Raw genomic sequence first — 27,878 nt, 5'->3', positions numbered from 1 at the left:
ATGGTGGATGGCACACACTCCTCAAGCTTTCGTGTTCGGATTTTACCGAATTTCCTTGCTGCATTCAAGCCCTAAGATGATGCCAAATTGAGACACACGCGCGCTCGCGCGCGCGCACACGCACACACATCAGGGCAGGAGCAGCAGCCGCGGGTGGGGATACAGGAAGAGCAAACAGCCCTGCGTCTTCAAGGAGCCTAACGCGATCTTCCGAGCATCTTCCCTCACCCCCATCCCCAGCCCCTCTGATCCCCCAATCTTTTCCTCTTTTCCAACCCCCTTTTCTTTCCCTTTAATTTGTGTTTCATTTTTTTTTCTACATATATTTCACATATATATTTATTTATTTAGGGATCAGAAGCAAATGCTCAAGTGATATAGAACTGGGGGGGAGGGTATTATCTGCTGGTTTTTCTTTTCTTTGCCAAGAATATATTTTTAAAAATTTTATTTTTCTTTTTTAAATGATTTTTTTTGCGGGAGAAGATAGGACCGCACTCAGTTGCAGAGAGAGATCATTTTTGAAAAATGCAGTCCTGATCGGGACATCGGAGGGATTGAAGGTTGCATCGCGTTCCGGGTTGGGGGGCCGCTGAGGGGGGAGGGGATCCTCATTTCTTTAACAACTGTCCGTGTGGCAGCTGGGATCTGGGAACCTGCGGTTGATTTTTTTGGGAAGGAAATTGACCTTTTGGAGGGGGTGGAGAGAGGTTTGCCTTGATTTCTTCATCAGGTATTATTTGCGTTGCTTGTCTTGCTCCCCCACCCCATCCTCCGCCCCCCCTTCCCCCCGTGCCCCGCCCCCGCAACCTCTTTGCCCGCCCCTCCTCCCCCCGAACAGCAAGGAAGATGTCCCGAGCCGCTGCTGGCCCCTGCTCTGGCCGGGCTGCTGCCTGAGCCACACAGCGCCCGCCCCGCCGAGCCGAGCCACTGCCGCCGCCCGATGGGATGGGATGTGGAGCTGCTCCGCAGTAGCAGCAGTAGCAGCAGCAGCAGCAGCAGCAGCAGCAGCAGCAACCTTAGCAGCAACAGTAGCAGTAGCAGCAGCCGCCTTAGCAGCAGCAGCAGCAGCGTCCGCCGCAGCATCCGCCGCAGCCTCGTAACCCTCGGCCCTTTCCTCTTTGCAGGATGGCCCGGTTCGGAGACGAGATGCCTGCCCGCTACGGGGGAGGAGGCGCCGGAGGAGGCGCTGGGGCAGTCGTGGGAGGTGGAGGCGGCCGGGGTGCCGGGGGCAGCCGGCAGGGAGGACAGCCTGGGGCGCAAAGGATGTACAAGCAATCCATGGCGCAGCGAGCCCGGACCATGGCTCTGTACAACCCTATTCCGGTCCGACAGAACTGCCTCACGGTCAACCGGTCTCTGTTCCTCTTCAGCGAGGACAATGTGGTGAGGAAATACGCCAAAAAGATCACCGAATGGCCATATCCTTTGCCAAAGACCTTCTCACCTGCCACTCCCCACCTCCTCTCCCTTCTCTTGCCTTCCCCTCCCTGCCCCCACCACTTGCATGGCCACCCTAGTTTTCAAAAGGGATAGGGCCCTAGGGCAGTGGGTCGGGAGTCAGCCGGGTCGGGCCCTGGTCGGGAGTAGGGAATCAGATGGAGGACTGGGGGGTGGAGGGGATGAGGAGGGTAATAAGAGGTAACTGCTTCAGAGGATTAGGGTTTTGCCAGACCAGGCACAAAGCTAGAGCTACCATGTTGCTCTGTGGGGAACTGGCTTACTCTTAGTGACTCAAAATTAGGGCTGGGCAGGCCAGGCCATGCCATTCTCTTCCACCCAATGGGCTAAGATTGCAGAGGGGAGCTCTGGTTAGGGCTTTGAGGCCGATCCAAAAGAGTCATTTGGCCATGACAGGACAGGACAGGAGCATTTGAGAGAGGGAAATGGAGGAGGAAAGAAGGGTGGTAGTTACTCTGCTTCTGGTCTGCTGCTCCTGTTCATTGATGAGTGTTCAATACTAGAAGCTCATCAGTTGTAGGCCAGTCCAAGGGAGAACCAAGTGAACTCTCCACTGTCTGTGGTCTTCATGGGGTTTGGAAGAGAAACAATAGGGTGCCAAACTTGCTTTACCCAATTGCAGCTTTATAGGTAGAGCAGGAGAAGGGAGAAAGGGGATTATGTGAAGTTTACATGGAAATTGTAGGACTTCTTGCTGCACCCTAGTTAATAGGGTACAGTATGGTCCTAAATGCTTGGACCAGATCTGTGAAGTGATGTATTTGTACATGGGGATTACTGCTATATGTCTGCATGCGCAGTTAACATATTCACTAAAAAATGGTCCTTGGAGGTGTTGGTTGCTATTAGTCAACTTGATAGAGAAAGCATAGATTTCCACCATCAGCAGAAATCTGACATTCCTTCTTCTTACCCTTGCCCATGAAAACCCAGTTTGGGTCATTGTGGCAGAGAAGGGAAAAGAAATGAGGCTTCCGGGCTCAGCCACTCATTCCTAAGGCCTCCTCCTCTCCCTCAGTGATAAATATTACTTCAGGTGCTCTGGAGGACTGGGTGGAGAGAACCGAAAAATATTGTCATCTATTTGGATAGACCAACTTCGGTAGGTAAATACATTTTTTTTTTAAAGACTCAAGGGAAAGTGGTTGAGAATCACATTTTTCCTTTATTGACCCTCTATCAAAATAGACCTTAGAGCTTATCAGACCCCCTTTGGAGCCATCTCTCCTTGAAATGGGGATAGGGGAACATTTAGCATCGGTTGAGCTGTATGCAGAGACTGGTCTTTAATTTGTTACATGGGTCTGTTCAATTTCTTAGCAGGTACCTAATCATGACCTAGATTCCATGTGGGCAAATTTGCTGGGATTATCACAGTTAATTTTACATCAAGATATGTTTTTTTTTAAATTTGAGATTCTTTCTAGATTCTCTTAAATTTTTTTTTAAATTCTCTGTCTGGGAGCTTGTGGTTAAAAGCTCTGGGTTTAATTTCCATTTTCTTTTTTATCCTAGAGTTGAGTGCTTTGTACCCACCAGGGACAGGCATATGCCTGAAGCCTACTAGCAGTGGTGGAATGTTATTGGTGGGCCAAACATTGAATAGAGCTGCTGACTTCTTTGTGTTGAAATTTTAGGGGGGAACCACACATGAATGTTTAGGGTGAATAATTTGATAAGACCTCAATTTACCCTGAAGTCGTGAGAATTAACTGGTTCATTGGGAGGTCATGGGGGAGGGAAGGAAAAGGGAGAAAACATCTCTAATCATAGGAATTCTATGAAAATTATTAATGGAAAATGACCACTATGATTACACAGCTCTTCAAAGTGGTTCCCTCAGGAAGAGCCTCCTAAAATGAGAAAGGTGTTGCTTGGAATAACGTCTGAGGGTTAACTCATCAAAATGGTTGGGGATCCCCTTCCCTTCTAGGGGTTTCTGATATGCTCAGTGATAATATCTGTATTTAGCTTTTCATACCTAAACTTGGGAAGCTGGAGGGGAAGCTCAGAAACTGCATCCTGTAGACTCTTAGAACATGTGTCATGCAACAGTAGTTTTCTTTCAATCCTCTCTCTTTTGGAAGATTGTTTCTGGAACAGGCACAATACTGACTTGTGTTTAAATTCACTTTTCCCATCTGATTTTGAAATTAAAGGAAATGAAGGGAACGAGAAGCTTTCTGCTGTGTCCTTAACTCGCCTCTGCCTACCCTAGATTCCCTACTAAGCATCGATGTTGAACAGGGGGACTTCAAAGGGTTTACCTGAAGGAAGGATTGCAGCTCAGCAGTGCAAGGCTAGAGAATAGACCTTCATTTGGAATGCCATTCTTTGCTGTGGTGAGCTATCCTCGAGCTCTTTGTAGTCCCAAAATAAGACTTCCTGCATTTTCACTTGGCAGGTTGTGTGTGTCATCCAGTTGCCCATGGGTGGTAAAGATAGTACTGTCCTCTCCTAAGGTAGAAGGTTTTTGCAGACAAATTTAATCAAGCCTAAGGGAACCGTGAATGGATCAGCCAGGACTAAATATCGAGGCTTAAGGTAATTTTAAGAAAGGGTTTGGGCTAGGCACAGAGAAATAGACTCATCCACAGTGTATTCAATGCACAGAGAATGGAGGATCAAGGAAGATCCAAGGTTGTGTGCAGACTTCAAAGAATTAAAGTCCCAGAACAGAACATGGATTTGTCTACTATCCAGAGATGCTTTCCATTGCTTGTTAGGTTGGGCCTTCTATTTGATAATATCATTTAAGGAGCCAACTAGGAAGGATGTCTCTTTCTGACATGTGGAATAAAGAGAACATGTGTGTTTTTATAGCTATAGCTGCAAATCTAATCCAAATGCTTGCAGAAAGCACTAATTCAGGACATGTCATTGTTTTCATAAAGAAGGGTCCTATGATATTTTCCTTTAAGCATAATAACCCCCATATTGTATTGATGAGGAGACTGGAAGTAGAATGACTGGCATTGAGGTCACCCAGCAAGTCAGTGACAAAGCTAGTATTCAAATAGAAGTCATCTTAGTACTGGTTTAGCTCTTTCCAAGACAACGAGCCAACCTTAGGATCACTCCACCTTTTCATTTGCCACCTGCCACTCCCCTGGCATTCCTCCCTTCCTTCCATCTCTCCATTCCATGAAGCCTATAAAAAGGGGGGGAATTCTCTTTCTTTCAAAACGTAGATAGTGGAAATTAATTAAATGTCATTAGAATTATTGCTTACATTAGTACTTTCTATGAGTGTACTGTTTATCTATAAGTGGGCAAGCTGCATCCTTCTGATATCAGGATTTTGTCGATTGATACTCAGATTTAAATAATGTCATACTGGCTCCTGATGGTTCCCAGAGAGTTTAAATCTATCAGCTCAGGAACATACATCTGGTGACTTTGAATTGAGTGAGCTTCCCTTTAATGCGACTTTGTACTTTGAATTTCCTAGCAGAACAAGCAGCATTCATGTTCTGTTTCTAGGTCTGCTGATGCCAGCAGATCTCTAAATGAACTTGTCAGGGGGGATTTATCCATAGAAGGGATGGCAAATTCAGACATCTGGGTTTTTAACATAGTTGAGCCTTTCAGGAACAAACCTGTGGTTCCAGCTTTTATGTTCATGGGAAGCCACAGAAATTGAGTTGGAAAGAAGAGCAGAGACCATCCAGTTCAATCCATCCCTGAATAAAATCCCCCCTACAAATTTCACAGAAGCTGTTATCCTGTCTCCATTGGAAGACAGAACTGGGGACCCATAATGCAGCCCATCTGATTTTTGTATATCTCTGTTAGGAAATTTTTCCTTTCTAAATTCTAAATTGAACTCTTTCCAGTTTCCATCCATTCTTCCTGCTCTTCACCTCTAAAGTCAAGCAGAACAAGCTTATGACAGCTCCTCATATTCTTAAAGACTACAATTGTGCCCTCCCTCTCTTCCTAGCCTTCTCTACAGGGAAAGTTTTTCCAACTGAGCCTCTTGTCTTCCCAATTTTTGAAGCCCAGACATATTGACACCAGGGTATTTATTAAATCCGATTGACCAAAACTTATAAAACATATATCTTTTTACAAGCAGATGCAATTGGGAATCTGAGGGAATTCTTAATTCCAAGAAGCTATCTTCTTAGTTGGTTCCTCTGAGCCTGTAGGTTGCTAGTGAATTATTGACCTACAAAGTAGATGCAATTCTTTTATTAGATGCAAAATTATATGGTCCTTTAACTAAATTAGCTTGACTGGTTTATTCAGAAGGCAAAGTGATGAGGAATGAATTAATTTATCCTATTTCGTTGGGGGAGATGATTTTTTTTTTTTTTGCTATTGTTAAAGTGAGGGCCATAGTAGGTTTAGGTCCTCAATAGGTAAATCAGAGAAAGTAAATTGCTTCTAAAATATATCTTTGCAGCAGTACAGAATAGACATGGTTGTTTTTTTTCTTAACAATGCAGTGCAGTAGACAAGATCCTCAGACATTAGGCTAATTGGTTCTGCCTCTATTGTGAATTAAATAGTGTTTTGAATGTTGTGCTCATGGATAATTTATTATTTCCTAAAATTGATAATAATTGTGGTCCTTGACCCGAATGTAAAGAAACTAGATTGTGGGTGGTAGGATGTTCATGGGGATGAATAAGCCAATATCAAAGATGGATTGAAAAAAATATATATATTAGCAGTCTCGAGAGGCATGCCAAAGTTGGAAAAGGCATGAGAGCCAAGTACTTATAATTCTATGGTGAAGCCAGTTTTCCAGAGTTTGGATTGGTTCTTTTTATTTGGGAACAATTTCCCCCTAATAAAGGCATTTAGTCCCGCCTTTCCATTTCTTTATCTTGAGCACCCACACTCAAGAATACTCATTTGACTTTGGGGACACTATGACAGTGAGTTTTCAAAGGACAGGAGGCAGTACATTTCTGAATAACCATTTGCTCCTTTTTTTTTTTTTTTTTTTTCAAATTGAGGGTGGGAATGTCTCCAGATTTGCAATGGGAAAGCTACAACCACCACAGAGAAATAAGAAAAGCACTTCAACTTGACTCTTCAACATCTGGAATCTAACCCTCGTGTCCCCCTCTCCAGGCATATACAAAGAAAATGTCTTTTTCCCATTTAATCATAGGGTCATAGGACTTAAAGTTGGCAAGGTGCTTAGTAATCTTCTAGTTTAACCCTGTCAGCTGTAGCATTTCAGTAGTGATAGGAACCATAGCAACCACAATAGATATTTTTTGATCACATATTATGATTCCAAGATAAGGAAAAAAGGTAATGGTGCAGGCTTCTTATTGATGCAATGGTCACTTTTTCCAAACTTGTTTAAATTCTGATTTTTAAAAAAATGGGGAATTTATTTGTGGGAATTGGTGGGAGGGTGGGAGAAGTAGGAGCCAAAAAAAGAACCTTTTATCATGGTTGGAGAGGGTAGATTCATTGGTGTTTATTAATTTGACTCCATTAGAAATAGCTCAAGGACTTCTTTTAATAGAGTTTTGGTATTCATTTCTCTCTGAGAGATTCAGGATGGAAACACCCTTGTCCATTTGGCCTATTTCCTATTCCTATCAGTTGTTTTGTCTCTTTAGGAAGAATGAGTAGCTCATTAAGGGGGCAAATCCAGTGCATTTAGTGAGTTCTCAGCCACAGTCCAGAAGCTTAGGACTCTTGGGATCAATTTGAACTCCCTAAAATGATCTTTACACTAGTTATAGTAGCCACCCAGTTTTTGAAATAGAGCTGTGAGCTAAATTTGCTTGTAAATTCTAAAATGAGGAAATGCTATTATTTTCAGTGTGTTTCATTAAAGGCACACACACACACACACACACGTGCCATTCCCTTTCTTATCCAACCTTTTACTCCCCTTGCTGCGACCCAACCTCTTCTTCCTCCCTTCACATCTTATGAGCACGCCAGCTAGAAGAGATTTACAAAATGGAGGCCACAGAGATTGACAGGGACATTGTTAGCTGCTGCCCAGGCTAACAGGGCAATCCAAGGGGGAGAAATTGCACCTGCTTCTTTCCTTTGACACTAATGAATTTTCCTGTTGTATTTCTTTTCTTAATCCATATTGTTCCACTCTTCTTCCTATCTCTAGTACCAGAAAGGAGAAGGTAGAAGGGGAGGTGGACTGTGGGAAGATGCTAGATTCCTTGTGTATTCCAGTTAGCAGTAATTTAAGCATGATCTTATCAGAGGTGCGTGCATTTGTAGAGAGGGAAGAAGAAGGCAAGTCAGAGAGATGTTGTCAGAGCATTGGTAGTGAGGTGATTTCTAGTGGAGCAAGTGAACTAGACCTTTTAGTGATGGCCATTTTATTTGAATGAATTCTGCTTAGAAGCTGACTTTATGGAGATGTCTAAAAGCAGGCTAGCATATCATGACACAGGAGTTCTGAAGGCATCTTGCTTTCATTTGTTTCTGTGTTGAGCCTTGTTCCTTGTCTCAGAGCTGGCTGAGGTGTCTATTTTGACATAGTAAATCCAGTGCATTTAGTGAGATCTCAGCCATGGTCTGGAAGCTTGGGACTCCTGGGATCAATATGAGCTCACTAAAATGACCCTTACACCAGTTTTAGTGTCTGTCTCATTTCTTAAAAAGAGCTGTGAGCTACCTTTGCTTGTAAATTCTAAAACCAGGAAAAGATGTGTTTCATTTTTTTTTTTTTTTGGTCAGTTGTGAATGTTTTATCAATCTTTTTAGAACATTTATACATGAAACGGTATCTGAAGTAGGGACATGAAACCTTGATAATGCTTTTTCAACCTGGAGACTAAATTAATTGATTCATCTTAAAATAAGACATTAATCCAGAATTTCCTACTCTGCAAGGGATACAAAGATAATGACCTTCAAGAACCAATATTAATAACTTTGTATTCTATTATCTCATTGACCTTTATTACTTTCTTTAGTCAGAATAATGGATGCTCAGTGACTCTGCTGACATTGCATTTTCCTCTATGAAATTTTTATGGTATGTTGTGGATTTTGTGAATGAGAAATCAAAAGTGGAAGTATCACAAAGATAGAAAGGGAGGAACTGGCAAAGGGAGATTTTAGAAGAGGGAAAGAAAATGGGCAGTCAAGGCGTTGATTTTAATTTGTTCTCTGTGGGGTAGCTAGCTTCAGCTGGGTTCACCTGAGGTAACAGATGAGCCAGGATGTTCCCCCTTTTCAACCTTTCCAGTGCTTAAAGGCAGGGTTCTGTGGCTAGAGAGGTTGTTCCTCTCAAATTAGGGAGCAATCCTTTGGGACTCTTGACGGGAAGTCTTGGATATTTGCAAGTCTCATCTACCCTTTGGCAGTCCATGGGTGAAATGTAGGCTTTCAAATTATGACTCATGAATGGGTTACTGTGCAACAATGGAATGTGGGTAGTGTTTGGCAGATTTTAGTGGGCAGCTGCAGGGAGGGCTCTATTTATTGTATTTCTTTTGGCCAGAGAATGACCGATTTCCCATCATTCCTTGTCAGGTGTAGTAGTTAATGGGTCCAGTTTCCTAAAAAGTACGAATTACACCTATACAATGTCTTATTGCCCTCTGAGTGAGCCCCATCTTGGTTTGAAATTCAAGTGCTGAATGCGGTTGATAATCAATTAAGTTTTATGGAATGTTTCCTTAATGTTTAGCAGTATGCTAATAAATAGTAGAAAAACACAAGTTGTATATATTTGAGCTGACTTTGAGACATGGAGACATGATTAACATGCCTGAAACAATCTGCTAATGATGCAAAATCATGTATGCTCAAATGCTTAATTATGCCTAGTGGATTGTCAGAAAAAAGTCAGAAAAAAAGGAGATCTATTTGGCCTCAAATGGTCCAAGGAGTACTCCTTGGTGGAAGAAGGTGGAACTAGAGCTGAGCCTTTTAAACTAATACAATTTAAATCATTGGAGAAGACAAAGTATAGGCAGAGAAGCAGAAGGGAGACTAGCTGAGGAGATTCATTTGATGAAAGTGGCTGGCAGGTCTGTGTTGGAGGGTAGTGTAAAATAATGTGTACCAATTTATGAATGTCTTTGAGAGCCATATGAAGAAACTTAGATTTGATGTGGTAAGGAATGGGGAGCCACTACTGATTTGCTGGTTTAACAGAACAAGCAATAACAAGAAATATTTATTGAGCTCACTTTGGGGCAGGCATTGGACTAAATATTGGGAATCCATATCTACCACACAAAGAAAGACTGCCCCTTATTGCTTTCAGGGAGTTAAATTCTAATTGAGTGAGTCTTCTGGGGTAGCAGGGCAAAACAGTAGATAAAGCACTTGGAGTCAAGAAGATTTGGGTTCAAAACAGACCTTCGACACTTACTAGCTGTGTGTCCCCATTGGGCAAATCACTTAACCCCTATTTGCCTCAGTTCTTCTGTAAAATGGGGACACACTGAAGAAGGAAATGATAAACCACTCCAGTATCTTTGCTATGAGAATCCCATGAATAAAGTCCATGGGATCACCTAGAGTCAAACAAGAAAGGCAACTCATTAAAAAAAAAAAAAGGAATTAAAAAAGAGAGGTGGGAAGGAGATGAAGGTACCTGGTCCAGAGACAGAAGAGAGGAAGTGAGAAGGGCAGCCTGGACAGGAATGAAGATCTATCTGGCTTGAACCTCCTCCTTAGAATGGAGGCTTGGGGAGAAACCAGCCTGATCAGAGGAAGAGACTGAAGGGGTACAGGATACTTCCAATGTGAGAAATAGTCCAGGAGTGAAGGTGACTTCCAGCGGGAAGATAAAAGTTGTAACACTCTGGAAGAGTCTCTTAAGTTCTCCAAACCTCAGTGTTCTCATTTACAACAAGGGGTTGGGGAGACATAATATTATGTCAGGGTGGCAAATTAGGAGGCTGCTGCAGTAATCCAAGGGTGAAGCAGAAAAAGCCTAGACAAGGGAAAGGGGGAAGGAAAAAGGTAAGAGAAAGATTTCCAAGAAACAATGGATAGAACTTAGTGATTGAATGGAGGAACAGAGATCAGAGGTTTTGAGCTGGGGAGAATGGACAGCAAAATTATGAGAAGAAGTCTGAATGGAAAGAGAGTAATTTTTCAGCTTCCAAGTAGACACTGTGGTGGAGTAAAAACAAACAAACACCTGGTGGATTTGGAGTGAAGAGAGAAAGAATATGGAATTGAATCCTGATTTTGCTACTTTTAGTAAGTGACTTTATATCTCTGGACTTCTCTTTCTCTATGATCTTTGAGGTTTCTTCCAGCTACAAATCTTGTGTTCCTATAAAATACTCAGAGATGTGAGAATTGAACTGGTAGATATAAAAAGACAGGATATGTAGAAAAATAGAGTAGATGATGAGTTGGCCTGAGAAACTCCAAAACCTGGATTCAGGTTTCTGACCTTGGGCAAATGATGCCTCAGGTAGCTTTCAGAGAACTTATGTTGCAAAATAGTTGATGATCTACAATGAGAGATTCCTCCATTGGTGAAATCATGGGTACAAATGATAATGATATTTTTTTCTTTTAAGAAGAAGACAAGCTAACAGAATTTTGAGATATAGTTAGAATGAAATTCACATATTGGGGCAGGAAGGATTTTTTTCTTGGTACTGTAAGACAGACCATAGCTCATGGTAAGGCTGTCTTGGCATTTAACACTTATCTTTATTACTTAGATCTTCTGTAAGCTAAATTTCCTAATTAATTTTGAATCTTGAAAGCTCCTTTGGATTTTTCTGCATTTACACCATTCTGATGCTTTAGCTCAGCTCCAGAGCTAAAAGCCACTCCTTGCTGAGATGGTGTACCAGAAATACTGAGATGGGCTGCAGCTCCAAAAAACATTGTTGCAGCATTCTTAGGAGATAGATTTCTCCAGGGCTCCCTGTATCTTTACTGTAATCTCTTCAATGGCTTCTTCATCAGGTTTTTGAAGGTCTGGGTTATTTGCATTTATTACTTGTTTGGGAACCAGGTCCTTTCAGGGTATCTCAGGTGAGTAAACTAGAGACCAGAATCCTTAAATAAGAAATCGTCCTGTCCTAAGGGTAACCTCATTCTGTACTCCCCTGTCATGCCTGATTTCCTCAAGGCTCCTGAAGCTTTGGTGTCATTCCTACAGAAAACCTATCCTGACTTCTGTTTGCTAGTATCCTCTTTGTGGAGGTGATCCTTCTTATCTCTACACCTTAACCCCCTAAATCTCACAGTTACTTTCTATATTTAGTCTTTAACAAAGTAAGAAGGAAAAAAAGAAGGAAGGAAGGAAGGAAGGAAGGAAGGAAGGAAGGAAGGAAGGAAGGAAGGAAGGAGGGAGGGAGGGAAGGAAGGAAGGAAGGAGGGAGGGAAAGAAGAAAGGAGGGAGGGAAGGAAGGAAGGAAGGAAGGAAGGAAGGAAGGAAGGAAGGAAGGGAGGGAGGGAGGAAAGGAAGGAGTTAGGAAGAGAAGGAGCGAGGAAACAGGCATTTAGTAGACACTATGTGCCAAGCAATATACTAAGCACTTTAGAAATATTATCCCCTTTTATTCTCACAACAGCTTTGGGCAGTAAATGTTATTTTGGTTCTCTTTTTATAACTGAGGAAACTGAAGCAGATGAATGATTTGCCCAGGATCACATAGCTAACAAGTTTCTAAGGCTGGATTTGAATTCAGGTCTTTCTGACTCCAGGCTCAGACCACTATCTACTGTGTCTCAGTAGAAATAAATTGCTTAAGGGAAGGGACTGTTTTAGTTTTGTGTTCCCAGAATCTAAGACATCTAGAATATAGTAGATACTTAGAAAAATCTTATTGAATGAATATTGAAACAGGGCTGCCCTTGCTGTATAGTTTAGGACTCCTGTGAATGTAGGGGAAACAATGGGTTGATGGCATTATCGTTCCAATTTCCTTTGGATTGTATGAGGAGCCCTAAGAGATGGTGGTTCTGTTTCATTCAGGATGATGCTTATGATGAGCAGAGAAGCTTTAGGGAGGGGCACATTGTAGAGATGACATTCACACCAATTTGGAATGTTTGCCATTCTCTCACTGAGTGATGCTGAAGGTGACAGAGGCTTAGGACTTTTGGGTGACTTAGAGTTTAATTTATACATGCTTTTTATATAGAAGTTTAAGCCAGCTTTTTTTCTGACCTTTGGATTCCACATGATCAACAGGCTTGCTGCAGACATATACACGAATACATGGCTGTATATATAGAAGACTATATTTAGAGAACTCTCACTCTATATCTGTTAGCGAATGTTGGAATGAAAGCTACTGCCTCCTCCTTTTCTTTCTCTTCCTCCTGGGTCTTTCAGACTGGGTGTTTGGCCCATTTTATGGATCGTGTCTCACTTGCATGCCTTGGCAGCCTAATTGCTCCTGGTATATATCATAGCTCTATAACCCTTGATGTGCCCAACCAGGTCTGACCTCGGCTGTAGGTGGAAAAGGCAGTGGTCTGTGTGGCGTGGTTTGGGAAGAGTCCCAATTGCCACCAAATACATCAAATGTTTCCCCTTCCCTTGGTCCAAGGAGGTCAAAAATCTGCCATTACAGATACATTTTTGTCAGAACAGATTATTAAAGGGATAGTTTGTTAACACTTAGAAAGGGGAGCTATAAGCACTAAGAATCAACATCACTTTATCAAGAATAGGACTTGCCAGATTAATCCCGTTTCAGCTCTGTGATGAGAAGACTAGAATGACTTATCAGGAATCCTATTGTCTACATAATCTGGTTTTCAGAAGGCTATTTAACAAAGTCTCTCATGGCATCCTTATGTGGAAGATAGATATGTATGTGGATTAGATGATAGTAAAGTTGGATGGATTTAAAACTGATCGAATTATGGGATCCGAGGGTCATCGTTAAAGAATTAATATTTACTGGAAGAGTGAGATCTCCAATGGAGAGCCATGGGAATCTACCCTTGATATTTTCTGTTTAATATTTCTACCAATATATGTCATGTTTGTTTCAGATGATACAAAGTTAGGAGGGATGTTAAGCACATATTATAAAAGAATGAGAATTTTAAAATGTTATCTAATAAAATGAAATTTTTTTTAGGAAGGAAGGAGGGAAATAAGCATTTGTGAAACACTTACTGTGTATCAGGCACCATGCTAGTGAAGTCCAATTTTTGCATTTGATTAAACCCATACAAGGTGGAGGACGCATGGTAGGACTATGTATAGTGGAACTTATGTGAGAAAGATCTGGAGCCTTTGGTGGACTCAGCATTGAATGGAAGTGAGACATGCTAGTTGAATAAGTTAGGTAAACCTTGAATTAATAAAACATGGTGTTCAGTATTTTCCAACCATTGGTGAACCCATTTAGGGTTTTCTTGGCAAAGATATCAGAGTAATTTGTTATTCCTACAACTCATTTTACAAATGAGGCATTCAACAACTTGCTTTGGCTTATGCTGCTAGTGTCTGAAGCTAGATTTGAATTCAGGTTTTCCTGATTTTAGTACTATATCCACTTCACGACTTAGCTGCCCTTTATGAAACAATATCTAGAACAAGAGAGGTGGCAATCTCGCTACTCTCCTTATAGTCTACATGTTATGGGGAACATTGACAAATTTCCAGAGGAGAGTGGCCTAGGATGGTGAAGAAACTAGAAACTCTTAAATGAGAAGAATAGTGGAGGACCTAAGGATGTCTAACTAGGGGAAGAAAAACCTTAGAAAGGGACATGAGAGCTGTCTTCATGTATTTGAAGAGCTTTTCAATGGAAGAGGTACTTGATTTGTTCTTCCTAGCCCCAGAGGGCAGAACTAGCCTTAAGTTAGAAGCTATAGAAAGGAAACTTTAGGTAGGAAAAAATGTCTAACTAGAACTGCCTAAATATAAAATGGACTGCCTTGGGAGGTAGTAAGTTTTCTTTCTCTGGAAGTCTGTAGGCAGAAGTTGAATGACTGTTAGTTTGGTTTATTAAAGAGATGATAGCTAGATTCCAAGGGCTCTTCTAATTCTTGAGATTCTGGGGGATTCTGGGCATGGGAATGACCTCAGATGACTGCCTTCACAATTTTGCTGAGGGTTAGTCATATAGTTAGCCATTCTTTGGCAAATCGATATGATCTGATTCAGTCCATTTTTTTCTTCTTCCTATTTAAATCAGAATGGTATCTTGGGCCTATAGCATCCCATATTAATTCTATGAATCTCAGAGGATATAGTAGATTTCTTTTGATTTTAAAATTCCCTTGGTAGGCAATATGGCATAGAGTGCTACTGTGAATTGAAGTAAACTAAGATTCAAATCCTGCCTCAGACTTTTACTAGCTATGTAACTCAACTGCTGTCTATCTCAGTTTCCTCATCTATAAAATGAGGATAATCGTAGCACTTATCTTTCAGGGTTATTGTGAGAATCAAATGAAATCACGTTTGTGAAGTACTTTGCAAATTCTAAATATCTAGTTATAATTGTTTTTCTTGTTATTTCCCATCATATTCCTGGATCTTTGTGAACAGGGGCTCTCTTCTGACATTCAGATTCTTGAAAATTCCCTACACTAACCAGTTGCTTTTACTCATTGCCTTTTCCTATGACCTGGACACCAGGAGTGGATAGAAAGGGACAGTAGAATAAGGGAATCTCTATGATTTTTCCTCACATTTTATTCCTCTGGAGATGAGAGAAAAATTCATCTTGCTTCTGTCCTTGGGTATCTATCTTCATGGAAGGTTAAAGTTTAGTGCTTCGTGAAGTCTATGTTGGTCTTGGACTTCATGAGCTTCAGGATGTCAGTTGAAGCTATTGGTGAAGTGAATCAGCCAAGTGATTCTCTTATGGTGAGATGGTGGCTATTCAATTCAATACAGTTCAATAAATATTTATTAAGCACCTACTATATATGAAATCTTGTGTTGGATGCTGGAGGGGATACAACTTATAACAGGCATGGTCGCCGTCCTCATGGAGTTTAGTGGGAGGAATGCCATATACATAGATAATTATAGTACAGAGTAATCCAGAGGAACATCACAGAGGTGTAAGCAAAGAGCTCTTCAAGGTCCAAGGAGAGGAAGAACATTGTGAACTGGGAAACTAAGGAAGGCTCCTTGAAAGAAAATAGTGTTAGTCTTTAAAAGCTAGGTAAAAAGTCAGCAGGTAGACAATAGGAGGATAGCAAAATGAAGCATTCTATGCATAAGAAATAACACGAGCCAATGGACATGTTCTTTACACCTATGTACTTTTTGGGGGGAGATCCAATTGTTAAAAATTTGCTAGCACCCCTTCAACTGATTGATAAAGGGAATCGGAAATCCTGTGAGACAGATGGGAGAGAACAGTGTATTGAAAGCCAGTATTAAGACATAGATCTGGTAAATGTAATGTCTTGTATGGGGAACTGCACATAGATCAGTTTGCCTGGGAAAGAAAATGCACAAAGAAGGGTGATAGCAGTTATCCTGGAAAAGTAGGCTGGAGCTATATTTTGAAGGGCTTGGAATATCAACAAAAGAGTGTTTATTTGATCCTAGAGGAAATGGAACCCATGGTAGCTTCCATAACAGGGGAATAATATGATCAGAGCTGTGCTTTGGGAATATCAATTTGAAAGTCTTATGGGATGTATTAGAGAAAAGGGAGATACCATGAGGAGGGAGAACAATTAGAAGGTCAAGAGGTGCTGAAGAGCAATGCCCACATGAGTGAAAATAAGAGTGCATGTGGGAGAGCTGCTGAGAAAGAAAAATCAACTTTGCAACTGGATTTGGGGGGAGGAAATGGGGAAGAATGAAAAGCTGAGGTAAGTATCCCTTCTTCATTTTGTGGTGGGTTTGAAACTTCTGAGGAATCCTTGTAGATAAAATTTAAAAATAAATGGGGAGCCTCGAGAAGAATTTCAGGACTAGGGGAAGGTGAGATTAATACATGAATAGACTTGAACATTCATCTGCCTGGAGGTCTTTAGTATAGTGCATGCAGGAAACCAGGACCGGATTCCTCAATGGGGAGGACATGTATTTGAGGGAAAATATAGTGTGATGGACAGCCTAGGGATTGAAATCAGAAGATCTGAGCTGGAATCATAGTTCTTTTGGTTACTACCACTATGGTTTTAGGCTAGTCCTTTTCTTCTTTCTATACTTCATTTGCAAAATGAGATGGTTGGACTACATGGTTTCTAAGGTGTCTTCCTGATCTAAATCCAATAATCCTTTGAAAAGAGAGAATTTGTTCTGGGTTAGGTGCCAGGAATGAAGTACTGTGCATTCAGATTCTTGAAAATCCCTACACTAACCAGTTGGGGGTTATTTTTGCAGAAATATATAATGACATATACAAAATATAACATTTAGAATTCAGAGGTTCTTAACCTGGGGTCCAAGGTCCTGGATGAGGTCCATGGATTTGTGAACTTGGACAGAAAAAAATTACATCTTTATTTTAATTACCTTTTGGTTTCATTTATAATCCCATGTGTTTTATCTTATGTACTGAAAATCATAATTCTAAGGAGTCCATAGTCTTTACCAGACTCCCAGAAGTATCCATGACACACAAAAAAGTTAAGAATGTCAATTGAGATATTTGGAGGAGTCTCAGCTATCCAGAGGAGTCTCTGTCTTGCTTTTTCAAATGCTTGAAGAAAACATTGGTTTATTTGTTACTGACATGAGGGAGTGTTTCACAAAGTTATTCTTTTACCAAGCCTGAGTTACACACTTATCCAGAGGTGACTGAATGTGAGCAAAAGCTTTGTTTGCTTTGCCCTTTTTTCCTACACTCCCTTCCCAATGTTGCCAGTTTTTTGAACTAAATGATCTTCACTAAGGTCCTTCCCTGCTCAAACATCCTCTGATTCATTGTTCTCCAAGTCATATGTAGTATTCCTATGCTAAAATGTCACCATCACCTTTCAGTGCTAATAGACAAGAATTCTCTCTGACTGTAAAATGGCAGAGCTCTTTCTGTGAAGCCACCTGTTTTTCTTCCTCGCTTTCCTAGGGAAGGTTCTTTGTAGAAGAGATTTCTCTCCATCTCCTCTTTCCTAATTAATTCCAAATGAGATAATACATTATTAAGTGGGACCCATTCAAAAATATTTATGAGAGGGTTTTTATAATAGTAATAATAATAATAATAAAATTAATAATAATAATAATACTCTACCTTGGTTACATAGGGTACTTTCATACAAAAAACATTATTTGAGGGTTTCCCTGGCTGGAAATGACCTGGCATATGGGAGTTTTAGCCCCCAAGAGGCAGCTCCACAAGATAGTCATGACTCATTAAAGTGCCTGCAATAGAATTTGCAAATAGCAAAATGAAATAAGTTCATATATACTAAGTACATTCTAGCATCCCATTCTCTAGACTATTTAACTTCTCTTCATTCCACACCCTTTCTGCTCAGGAATCACAAAACACCTTTTCCCTAACCTTTCTTGTACTACCTTCCACGATAAGATCCCTTATCAGTATCTGGAAGAAAGCAGCCAAACACTACTTTGTTTCTTTCCTAACTGGCTTCTCTTGTACCCAGTGCCCACTGTCTCTACTACTTTTAAGAGAAATTCTTTGAACATTACATAAATAATATTGGAGTTGGGACAACATGCTCTACATATTATAAATTGGGATCTTTATTTCTTAGGAAAGTCTTGGGAGGAAATTAACATTGTATTATTTTGTGTATGTGTGTGTGTTTCTTTAAAATATTTTTTACAATTACATGTAAAAATAATTTTTAACATTCACTTTAAAAAATTATGAATTTCAAATTCTCTCTCTCCTTTCTTCCTTCCCTCTTCATTGAGAAGACAAGCATTTTGATATAGGTTATACATGTGCAGTTATGTAAAACATTTCTATATTAGTCATGTTATGAAAAAATGTAGACCAACCCCACCCCAAAATAAAGTAAAAATATTATGCTTCAATCTGCATTCAGACTCTATCAGACTCTAGAAGTAGATAACATTTTCTTCTTAAGTCCTTCAAAATTGTCTTAGATCATTGTATTTCTAAGTATTTCACAGTTGATCATTGTACAATGTTGCTATTGCTATATACTAAGTTCTTTTGGTTCTTCATCCTTTACTCTGTGTCACCTTCTTTGAAGGCTTTTCTGAAAGCATCCTGCTCATCATTTCTTATAGTACAATAACATTCCACCACAATCATATACTACAATTTCTTCAGCTATTCCCTAACTGATGAGCACCCACTCAATTTCTAATTCATTACCACTACAAAAAGAGCTGCTATAAAGATTTTTGTATATATAGATACTTTTCCTTTTTCAAAAAATCTCTTTGGGATGCAGAACTAGTAGAGATAGTGTTAGATCAAAGGGAATAAACAGTGTTATAGTAATTTGGACATAATTCCATATTGCTCTCCAGCTGGTTGGATCAGTTCACAACTCCACCAACAATGTATTAATATCTCAATTTTCTCACACTCCCTTCAAGATTTATCACTTTCCTTTTCCATAATATTAGCCAATATGACAGGTGTGAGGTAGTACCTCCCAGATATTTTAATTTGCATTTCACTAATCAAATAATGATTTAGAACATTTTTTCATATGACTGTAGATAGATAGCTTTGATTACTTTGTCTGAAAACTGCCTGTTCATATCCTTTGACCTAAGTGTTCTCCTTCACAAAAGAATTCAAGCTTCTTGAGGTGAGGGATAGTTCATTTTTGTCTTTGTGTCCTGAGTTTAATAAAGAAGGAGTTTAATAAATGCTAACTAATTAATTGATTTTTGCTTTTTCTCAAAGATGAGCTTAGAGTTGAAAGGAACCATTTTGGTGTCCTGTTTTTTCTTTTCTTAATTTTTACTTTTATTGTAATATTGAGATTTCATAGAACCATAGTCTCAATATTGAAATTTCATAGAACCATAGCCTTCAAGTTCTTTAGAATCAGAACACACCTTTTCCAAGGCTTAGATACTTGCACATCAAAATAGTAGAAAAATACTTCTTTTAAAAAATTATTGGGCAACAAGATCACTCCATAGAAGCAAAAAGTGACTATAAGCTTTGTAGTCCATTGTCTCATGATTTTCTTGGTGGAAGAAAGATGCAGTGCTAGATTTAGTGATCTTTTTCTGAGCTCCCTGGGCTTTGCCCTGCTGAGAATGGGTGTAAACTGGTTAATCCCAGCAGCAAGTCCCATGTCATACTCTCCAGGGTCCTGATATAAAGGCAAGATTTCATCTCAGCTGGATTTCTCCTAGTTAAATATTTAATAAATAATACATGCAGCCTGTGATGCTGGAGATTGTTTGATAGTGAAATTAATGAGAGTTGTAGGCACTACACATGGCTATTTCAGAGCAAACCAGCATTCACATTTCAGGTACCCTGGTGATGATGAACCCATGCTGTTCATTTTTTTTCTTCCCCTCCTTTTTCATTGATCTCTCTCTCTCTTCTTTTTTTTCCTTGATTATTCTTTTCTTGCACTCCTTCCATCTTTCCACTTCCTCCCCATATTTCTTTTGGTTCCCTCTTTTCTCTTTCAATTCTCTCTTGGATATACTTTAATTTCTCACCTAGCTACTGCCCCTTTTCTCCAAATCTATTAAAGAGTTTCCCTCTATGTTTATGGACCTTTTTCTGTATTCTTGTTTTCTTTCATTAGGTTTTTCTTTTTCCATCTCATCCATACTGCGCTTTCCTTTGTCATTCTATTGTCCCTCTGTCTAATCATAAGGACATACTTTAAAAACAAAACAAAACCATTGCTTAAAGGAGGATATTGGTTTCAAGTTTTTGTTGGATGTGCCCTTGAGATGAGATATTTGCTATAAATATCCTTTGATGGTCCAGTTAACAAGGACCACCATTGTACTTCCACAGCCCATTAATCTGCCTGAAGAGTTTGTGGGGGGAATTGTATTTTATTATAGTAATAGTTAATATATTCATCAATATATAGTGGTACATCGTTCTATTTTATGAATGATCTGTTTAATGTAGGTATACCTTCAGTGATGCAGATTAAAACCTATCCATACCTTCTCATCCTATATTATTCTTGTCTGTGTCTTTAAATCTTCAATAAAGGACTTTTCCATTATGCTAGAAGCTTTCCTTTAAGTTTTTCTTTTTATACTTGGGGTATTCAGTCGTTGTTCTATGTTCTTACTGTATGACTGTCTCTCTTTGTTTTCCCATCACATATGTCCTGAATGGTATATTTTATGCCACCTATTATTTGCAAGGCTTACATGGTAATATGATATATATTACAGTTCTACCATACATTTATTCATAGGTCACCTACAATTTAAAATTTTTGGAGATTGTGACCTTTCATGATTCTTAGCCATATAGACCAATGTCCTGATTAGTACAAATAATGAATCCTGCAAAGTAGTCACTTTTATTTGAGTTCATACTGAACCTTTCCTTTGAACTGGAACCAATGACCATATTTTACATAATTATAACTTCAGATAGTATGAATTTGAATACTTGTGATTACTTCACAGGATTCATTATCCACATCAATGAAGATCTATTAGGGTGTTGTCACTGAAAATAAGTATGGAGCTAATGTGAAAGAACATCTAAGTCTTTGCATTTCATGAGTTCCGTGCACTTATCCTGGATGGATTACATACATTTGAGAGCATTGAAACAATTGATAGATGTGACTGATAAGCCACTATTAGGAATATCTGAAAGGTTATGGGGACCCAGAGAGGTATCAGAGGATGTGCAACATCAAGTTGCACAAGTGCAAATGTTGACCTAGTTTTCCAAAACAGAAGAGAGAATGGCTGCAGATTCTTTACCTTTTGGAATCTGTCTTTAATTTTTGGCAAAATTGGGGAATAAATTAAAGAAATGGTTAAGAACATCAATAAAAGGCTACAGTGAGCTTGGAGAAACAACTTAGCATCATCTAGAACAAATCATGACAGACTAACCTCATTTCTGTGTTTGACAAGGTTGCTAGACTGAAAGGCCAGAGGATTGTTGTAGATAGGGCTTACAAAGATTTTAATGAAGAATTGGCAGTATTTCTCATGTTATTCTTGTAGACAAGATGAAGAGATACGTGCCGATGTCAGTAGCATGAGGTGGATTTTAACTGGTTGAATGGCTCAAACCAAAGTATAATCATAAATGGCACCGTGTCAGCTTGGAAGAAGGTATCTAGTGGAGTGTCCCAGAGATATGTGCTTGGCATTGAGCTATTTAACAGTTTTATCAGTGCTTTCAATAAAGACATAAATCATATGCTTACTCAATTTGAAGAAGACACAAGCTGGAAGGGAACGCTAACATACTAAATGACAGAATTCAAAAAGATTTTGAATGGCTTGTATCGGGCTGAATCTAATAAGATGAAATATATTAGAAATAAATGTGCAGTGTTACATTTGAATTCAGAAAAGTGAGGGACTCTTGTCTGCAGTTTCTTTGAAAAAGATCTGGAGTTTTAGTGAATTGCAAACTTAATATGAATCAGCACTGTGATTGGCAGCAAGGAAAAGCCTTTTGGTCAGGAGCATTAATGTCCAGGATTGTGGACGCACTAGTCCCACTGCCCTGTTTCCTGGTCAAGCCAAATTTGGAGCATGGTATTTGAATCTGGGTGCAACATTATGAGACATTGATAAGCTAGAGAATGTCCAGCAAAGGATAAATTGAAATTGAAGGAAAATGAAGTTTCATGAGGTCAGGCGGATCCATTAAAGGAACTGGGTATAGTTAGCCCTGAGAGGAAGAAATCTAAGGTTGAGGGGGATGGGGAATGATATGATAGCATTGAAGGGTTGTCATATGAGGCAATAAACTTGCTTTGTTTGTTGGCATAGTCCTAAGTTAGGAGCAATAGGTGGAAGATAAAGAGGAAGATTTAAGCTAAATAACAGAAACAATTTCCTAATAATTAGAATCCTTCAAAAATAGAATGAAATACCTCAGGAAATAGTGAGTTCCCCCTTACTAAAGGTCTGCAAGTAAAATAGGGAGGATCATATATTTTGGTATGCCATAGAGAGGATTCTTTTTTTATATGTGAGTTGGACTAAATGGCTCGAGACACCATCCAGATGTGAGATTCTGTGGTAAAAGTGAAGAACACACTTGAAAATGTCTCCTGATTCTATGACTCACGTGACATGGATAATTGGGGTTGTGGTACAAACAGATACAATTGCATATTTGTATCTGTTAAAGAATCTTGTATGATCTTAACATGAAAGATAGTTTATTTTTTCCCTTTTTATTACTTAAAGAGAAAAGGAATACAAAGCAAAACATTGTCATATGCACAGCAGAACATTAGGGAGGATTCAAAATATATAACAAGAAATACTAGTTCAAGAAAGTATATATATATATATATATATATATATGTGTTAGTAGAAGAAATTATGTTCATGAGTATCCATCTTTTCTTTATTTCCTTGTAAATTGTTCTTTTGTTCTCTGCTATGTACCTTTTTACTTTATTCTTTTTCCCCCTTTCATGCCCACCAACATTCCCAAGCAGGCTATAGTTAAGAAAGGATATATTTATATATACATATGTAGATATATACATACACATACCTATACACATACATACCCCCCACATATACACACACATATCTTTTCCTATCCCTGTTTACCCTTAGCTTTAATTCTTCTTCTAACTTGCATTGCTATTACTTAATCTCCCTTCACCCATGGACCCCTCCTTTGGGTTCCTGAACCCTTTGCTTCCCTGTCCACCCTTTGTCTCCCCTTGTTTCTTTATAGATTTGGAAGGGTACTATATTTTTCATTGTATATGTGCCATGTTGTCTATTTAACCCATTCCTGATGTGAGTAGCTTTTCAGAACTATGAGCCCTCCTTTCTCCTCTAATGCCTCTGTATCTATTCTTCCTTTGCACCTCATTTATATGACACAATTACTATTTTTGCCTTAATTCTGACCCAACCTTTCCAGCTGCCCTATTGTTTATGTCAGCCTTAAACATCTGCTATACATTGCTCATGTAAAAAAGAAATAAATATTTTGTCCATATTGTCCATATTGAGTTCTTTCCCTCTCCTCTTATTTCTTTGTAGATTTTTGGAGGGTGCTACCCTTTATCGTATATATGTAGTGAAAAATACTTTAGAAAGAGAACTTATAAGACTGCATTTTACTCTGCTGAGTCAAATGCCTTTTAAAACATAACTAACAAACAATAAGCACAATGAGATCTTGTATTTTTCATAGCTTTACACTTTAATTTTGTAACTATGAAGATATGCTTTGATGTAGTGAATCATCCACTAATTTACCTGTTCTGTTCTGAGATTTTATCAAGGATATCCACTATGTGAACAGATCATTCTCATAAAGAATTTGTCAAGGTAATTTGTAGAAAAAATAGGCATAAAGGGGAAAATTGATGTCCTATTGTTCAAATTTTTAGATAATAATACCACTTATTATTTTCCCCAATATTTTGATTCTTTTCCTTTCTCTAAGATTTCTCAATAATGGCTTACTAAACATTTTCAAAATCTTCTCTCATTGCATATTTCTTATATGTATTTTTTCTGGTCTAATTGTTCTTCCTTTTTTCATTTTCTTTAGTAATATGTATTCATATAGTATGACAGGGTCTGAAGAGTTAGTCTAAATGTGGTTCATTCCATTGTCATCAGTAATGAAAATACTTTGTTATAGAAATGCTTATATAGAACTGTTCCATTTTTTGTCTGTTTGTTATCCTCTTGGTCTCATTTGTAAATGCTCATTGGATGATCTGGATTAGTTGAATTTCATGCCAAATTTTTTTTGCAAACTCATTTTCCCTTTATGACTCAGATAATATATAAGACATGAAGGACTTATAGGAACTCATAAACAGATATAAAAACACATCAAATACTCAAATAGCCCATCAGTTGGAGCTCATCAGTCCTTCCCTTGGAAGAGAATGAAACTTAATGTTGCTATCAGAATAATTCTTTGATATTCTACCTGATCTCTTTCCTACAAAATCATATGCAGTTTCCCTGGACTCTAAGACTATAGATAATATTAATTGTGATTTAGAGTCCCCTTCAAACATATTCTGAGCACTGTAATTTCCTTTTCACCAGACTTTCACTATCCATGTTATTCACATTAACAGTGGGAAGTGGAGAGATCTTTTCCCCCTGACACTGGACTTTAATCCATCAACTTTAGCTCCTCTAAAAAAATCTCACTTTAAAAGTGTCCAAACTCTTGAACTTAGGAACTTTCAAATTTAGGATCACTCACAAGGCAGACTAGGGCAGGACTTCCACCTTGGGCTGAGTGAGCATGTCCACCTCTTCTGTCAAATGCTTCTGTAGGAAATTTTTTAACACTCAAGCTGCTGCCATCTGCCATGTTTCTGCAGGAATGTTACCAGTGTCCCAACTGCTGCCATCTCTTAGGCTAGGAAAAGTCTCTCAGGAAATCAAGTTTCCACTAGTTGATAAGAAACTATGGGTGGAAACAGGTAATCCTATGTACTTCTATCCTAAGCTTCCTAGAGAGAAGTAAGAACAGGGAGGATAGAAAAAGAAATTGTCTTTTATTTCCCTCACTTCCTTCCCTCTAGAAAAAAGGGTTAAAAAAATTGAAGGAATCCAGAAGAGAAAATGAGATGGTTTATCAACTCAATTTTATATCTTTGAAAAGGAACTTTCTTATTGAATTTCAACTAAACTCATCATGATTTCCTTAGCAAATGTACCTATGAGCGTTCTCATACTCCATGGGAAAGTGCCTTTCAGATCTTTTCAATTCTTTTTACAAATAATTTGGTATTGATAAATACATAGATATATACATATATACATATATACACATACATGTATATATCTTAATTTTATAAAATGTTTAGCATAGTGTCTGGCACAGAGTTTGTTGTTGTTGTTGAGTCATGAACGGATCTTTGTAACCTCATTTGGAGTTTTTTGGCAGAACTACTGGAATGATTTGCCATTTCTTTCTCCAGCTCATCTTACAGATGAGGAAACTGAGGCAAAAAGGGTTAAGTGATTTGCTCAGGGTCACAAAGCTAGTTAAGTTTCTGAGGCCAGATTTGGTCTCAGAAAAGTGAATCTTCCTGACTCCAAGCCAGGCACTTTATCCACTGACCTTCAAGCCAGGGATATTTGAGTCCATTTTCCTGTAGCACATACAAGTTAAATAACTCTGGAAATCACACAAGCAGCCCTTAGTTGAAGGCCAAACTTAGTTCTCTTGACTCCCAGTCTTGGACTCTTTTCCAAAGAGGAACATGCATAATAACAAGAAGCATTTATGTGATCTTTTAGGATTTACTGATGAGGAAATTCCAGATTAGAAAGATGAAGCAAATTGTGAGCTAGATTTACTGAATTTCCTCCCAACACCAAGGTCAGCACGGTTTTTACTTCAGCTTCTACCTGTCACATCTATACTTAATTCTTTTGGAACTCATCTTTTCACAGTGCTAGAATAAAACCTGAACCTCTTCCCTCCTCATATTCTTTCAGCTATTTTGGAGGGCTCAGTAAACGGACAAGATGACTTCTAGCTTCCTTTTTAGGGAGGTGTTAGCAGCACATTATAAATGTGGGGAAGAGAGGGGCATAGGGGAAAAGGCCTGAAAAGGAGGACCTGGAGTGGGCTGGGCCAAGTGACCTCTAAGGCCCTTTCCAGCTTTGGCATCTGTGATTCTGAGTGTTGAGAAATATCCAAGAGTTGTGCAGTCGCTAGGGTTTTTTCCTGGCTCTCTCTGATAGTGAGTGGCAATGTGCTTAGGAGTTACAATTCAGCAATATCTGCTTAAAAAGGAGATGAGGTGTTGTACCATTCATTCTGGAATGACATCCAAACAGGACTAAGATTTACTGGAAGCGATCAAGAAAATGTTCAGGGAAGGAGTGGTGCAGCATGTTGCCTTGGAAGATCTGCCAAAGCCACACCTTTAGTTTCTGGTTGTTGCTGTGGTTCTAAGACTTATGTTTGAATCCTTGATGTGCCTATCTCTGACAAAGGGGAAAGTGTCTTAGTAGGAAGATAGGGAGAGGGGCTTCTGTCCTTACAACCTTGTATGACCTTGGCTAAGCCTTTGTAGTTCTGTGTGCTGATGTACTTATTTGGGAAGTACAGATGATATAATAAATATAGAAAAAAGACTCAATAGATTTCAAATTAGGTAACATATAAAAAAAAGTACTTTGCAAATATTCACTAGAAGAATTCTAGCTGTTATTATCATCATTATCCTACCCCTTTCCTAATACAAGTAAATATTTGGAGATCTTTTTTTAAGTAGCAAAGAATACATGACATGAAGATAATTTGATTTTTGTTTGCAGCTCAACAGATTTACATTTTGCTTACAATTAGTACCTATTATTTGTGGAATATATTAAATACTAAAGAAAATACACAGTTTATATAAGAGACCTTGCCCTCTTGGAGCTTATATTCTAATTTGTGACCTTTTAGAATTTCTTTAACAAAGTACAAAACCAAATGCCATATGTAGTCAGGGGTGGGGGTGGGAGGGAGGAGGAGGAAAGAGAAAGATTGTTACTGACAGCAGAAATCAGATAATGTTTTATGGAAAGAGAAATCATATAAAGCTTTCTCTTTGCTCTCCTTTCTCTCTAATGTTGCATTATTTTTCTCCTTGCTTCTGCCCCTCCACCATTGATTTGCTTATTATCTCTGGGGTTCCACCCCCTTGCATCCCTATCATTTCACACTATCTCTTCATGCTCCATTTCCACTCCCTTGCTTTATTATCCCAAAAGACAGAAAGAACTCATTGTCTTTTCTTCAGAGAAGGAGTGGTCCCTAAAGCGTTTCTTAGCCAATTTAGTTTGGTTCTTTCTATCTCCTTTCTCATACTTCCTTTCTCCTTGCCACCCCTCCTCCCCCCCACAATGAGAACACAGTATCAATATTTCCTCTTTACTTTGAGATTCTCTCTCTCTCTCTCTCTCTGTCTCTCTTTATATATATATATATATATATATATATATATATATATACACACACACACACACACACACACACACATATAAATGTATATATATATATATATATATATATATATATATATATATATAGAGAGAGAGAGAGAGAGAGAGAGAGAGAGAGAGAGAGATATGTAGATCATGAGGCAGCCAGGCCCTGCCTCATATCATTCTCTCTTTTTTCTCAAGGGATACAGTAGCTGGCTCACACTCCCTCCTCACTCCAATGCCTGTCCTTATACTAAGGGATTTCAATGTATATTTTGATGTTCTCTAAATACTCTAATGTGGCATTTTTAAAAAGTTCAAGACACAAAGTTTCTGGTAATTTAATCATTTTGGTAACATAGCCAGCATTTTAATAAAGGGATGGTTATTTGGTCATTTCTTTTAGACCAAAGATCCTTCATGGTGGTGGGATCATAGTTTATATGCCCTTGAAGAACAGATGCTCCTCAGG

General features: G+C 38.9%; 1 protein-coding gene across 2 annotated transcripts in view; it reads left to right on the top strand.

Annotated features, from left to right (window-relative positions):
* The first annotated feature begins 1,044 nt into the window (after window positions 1-1,044).
* Window positions 1,045-27,878, top strand: part of CACNA1A (calcium voltage-gated channel subunit alpha1 A) — a 241,862-nt gene continuing 215,028 nt past the window's right edge. For both annotated transcript variants that reach the window (XM_031947676.1, XM_031947675.1), the window contains exon 1: window positions 1,045-1,421. In XM_031947676.1, the coding sequence (XP_031803536.1) occupies window positions 1,129-1,421 (293 nt within the window). In that variant the 5' untranslated portion in view covers window positions 1,045-1,128. The remainder of the gene's footprint in view (window positions 1,422-27,878) is intronic.

The sequence above is a fragment of the Sarcophilus harrisii genome, chromosome 1 (assembly GCF_902635505.1).
Source record: "Sarcophilus harrisii chromosome 1, mSarHar1.11, whole genome shotgun sequence".
NCBI lineage: Eukaryota > Metazoa > Chordata > Mammalia > Dasyuromorphia > Dasyuridae > Sarcophilus > Sarcophilus harrisii.
This window is presented reverse-complemented; position numbering and strand designations above follow the sequence as displayed.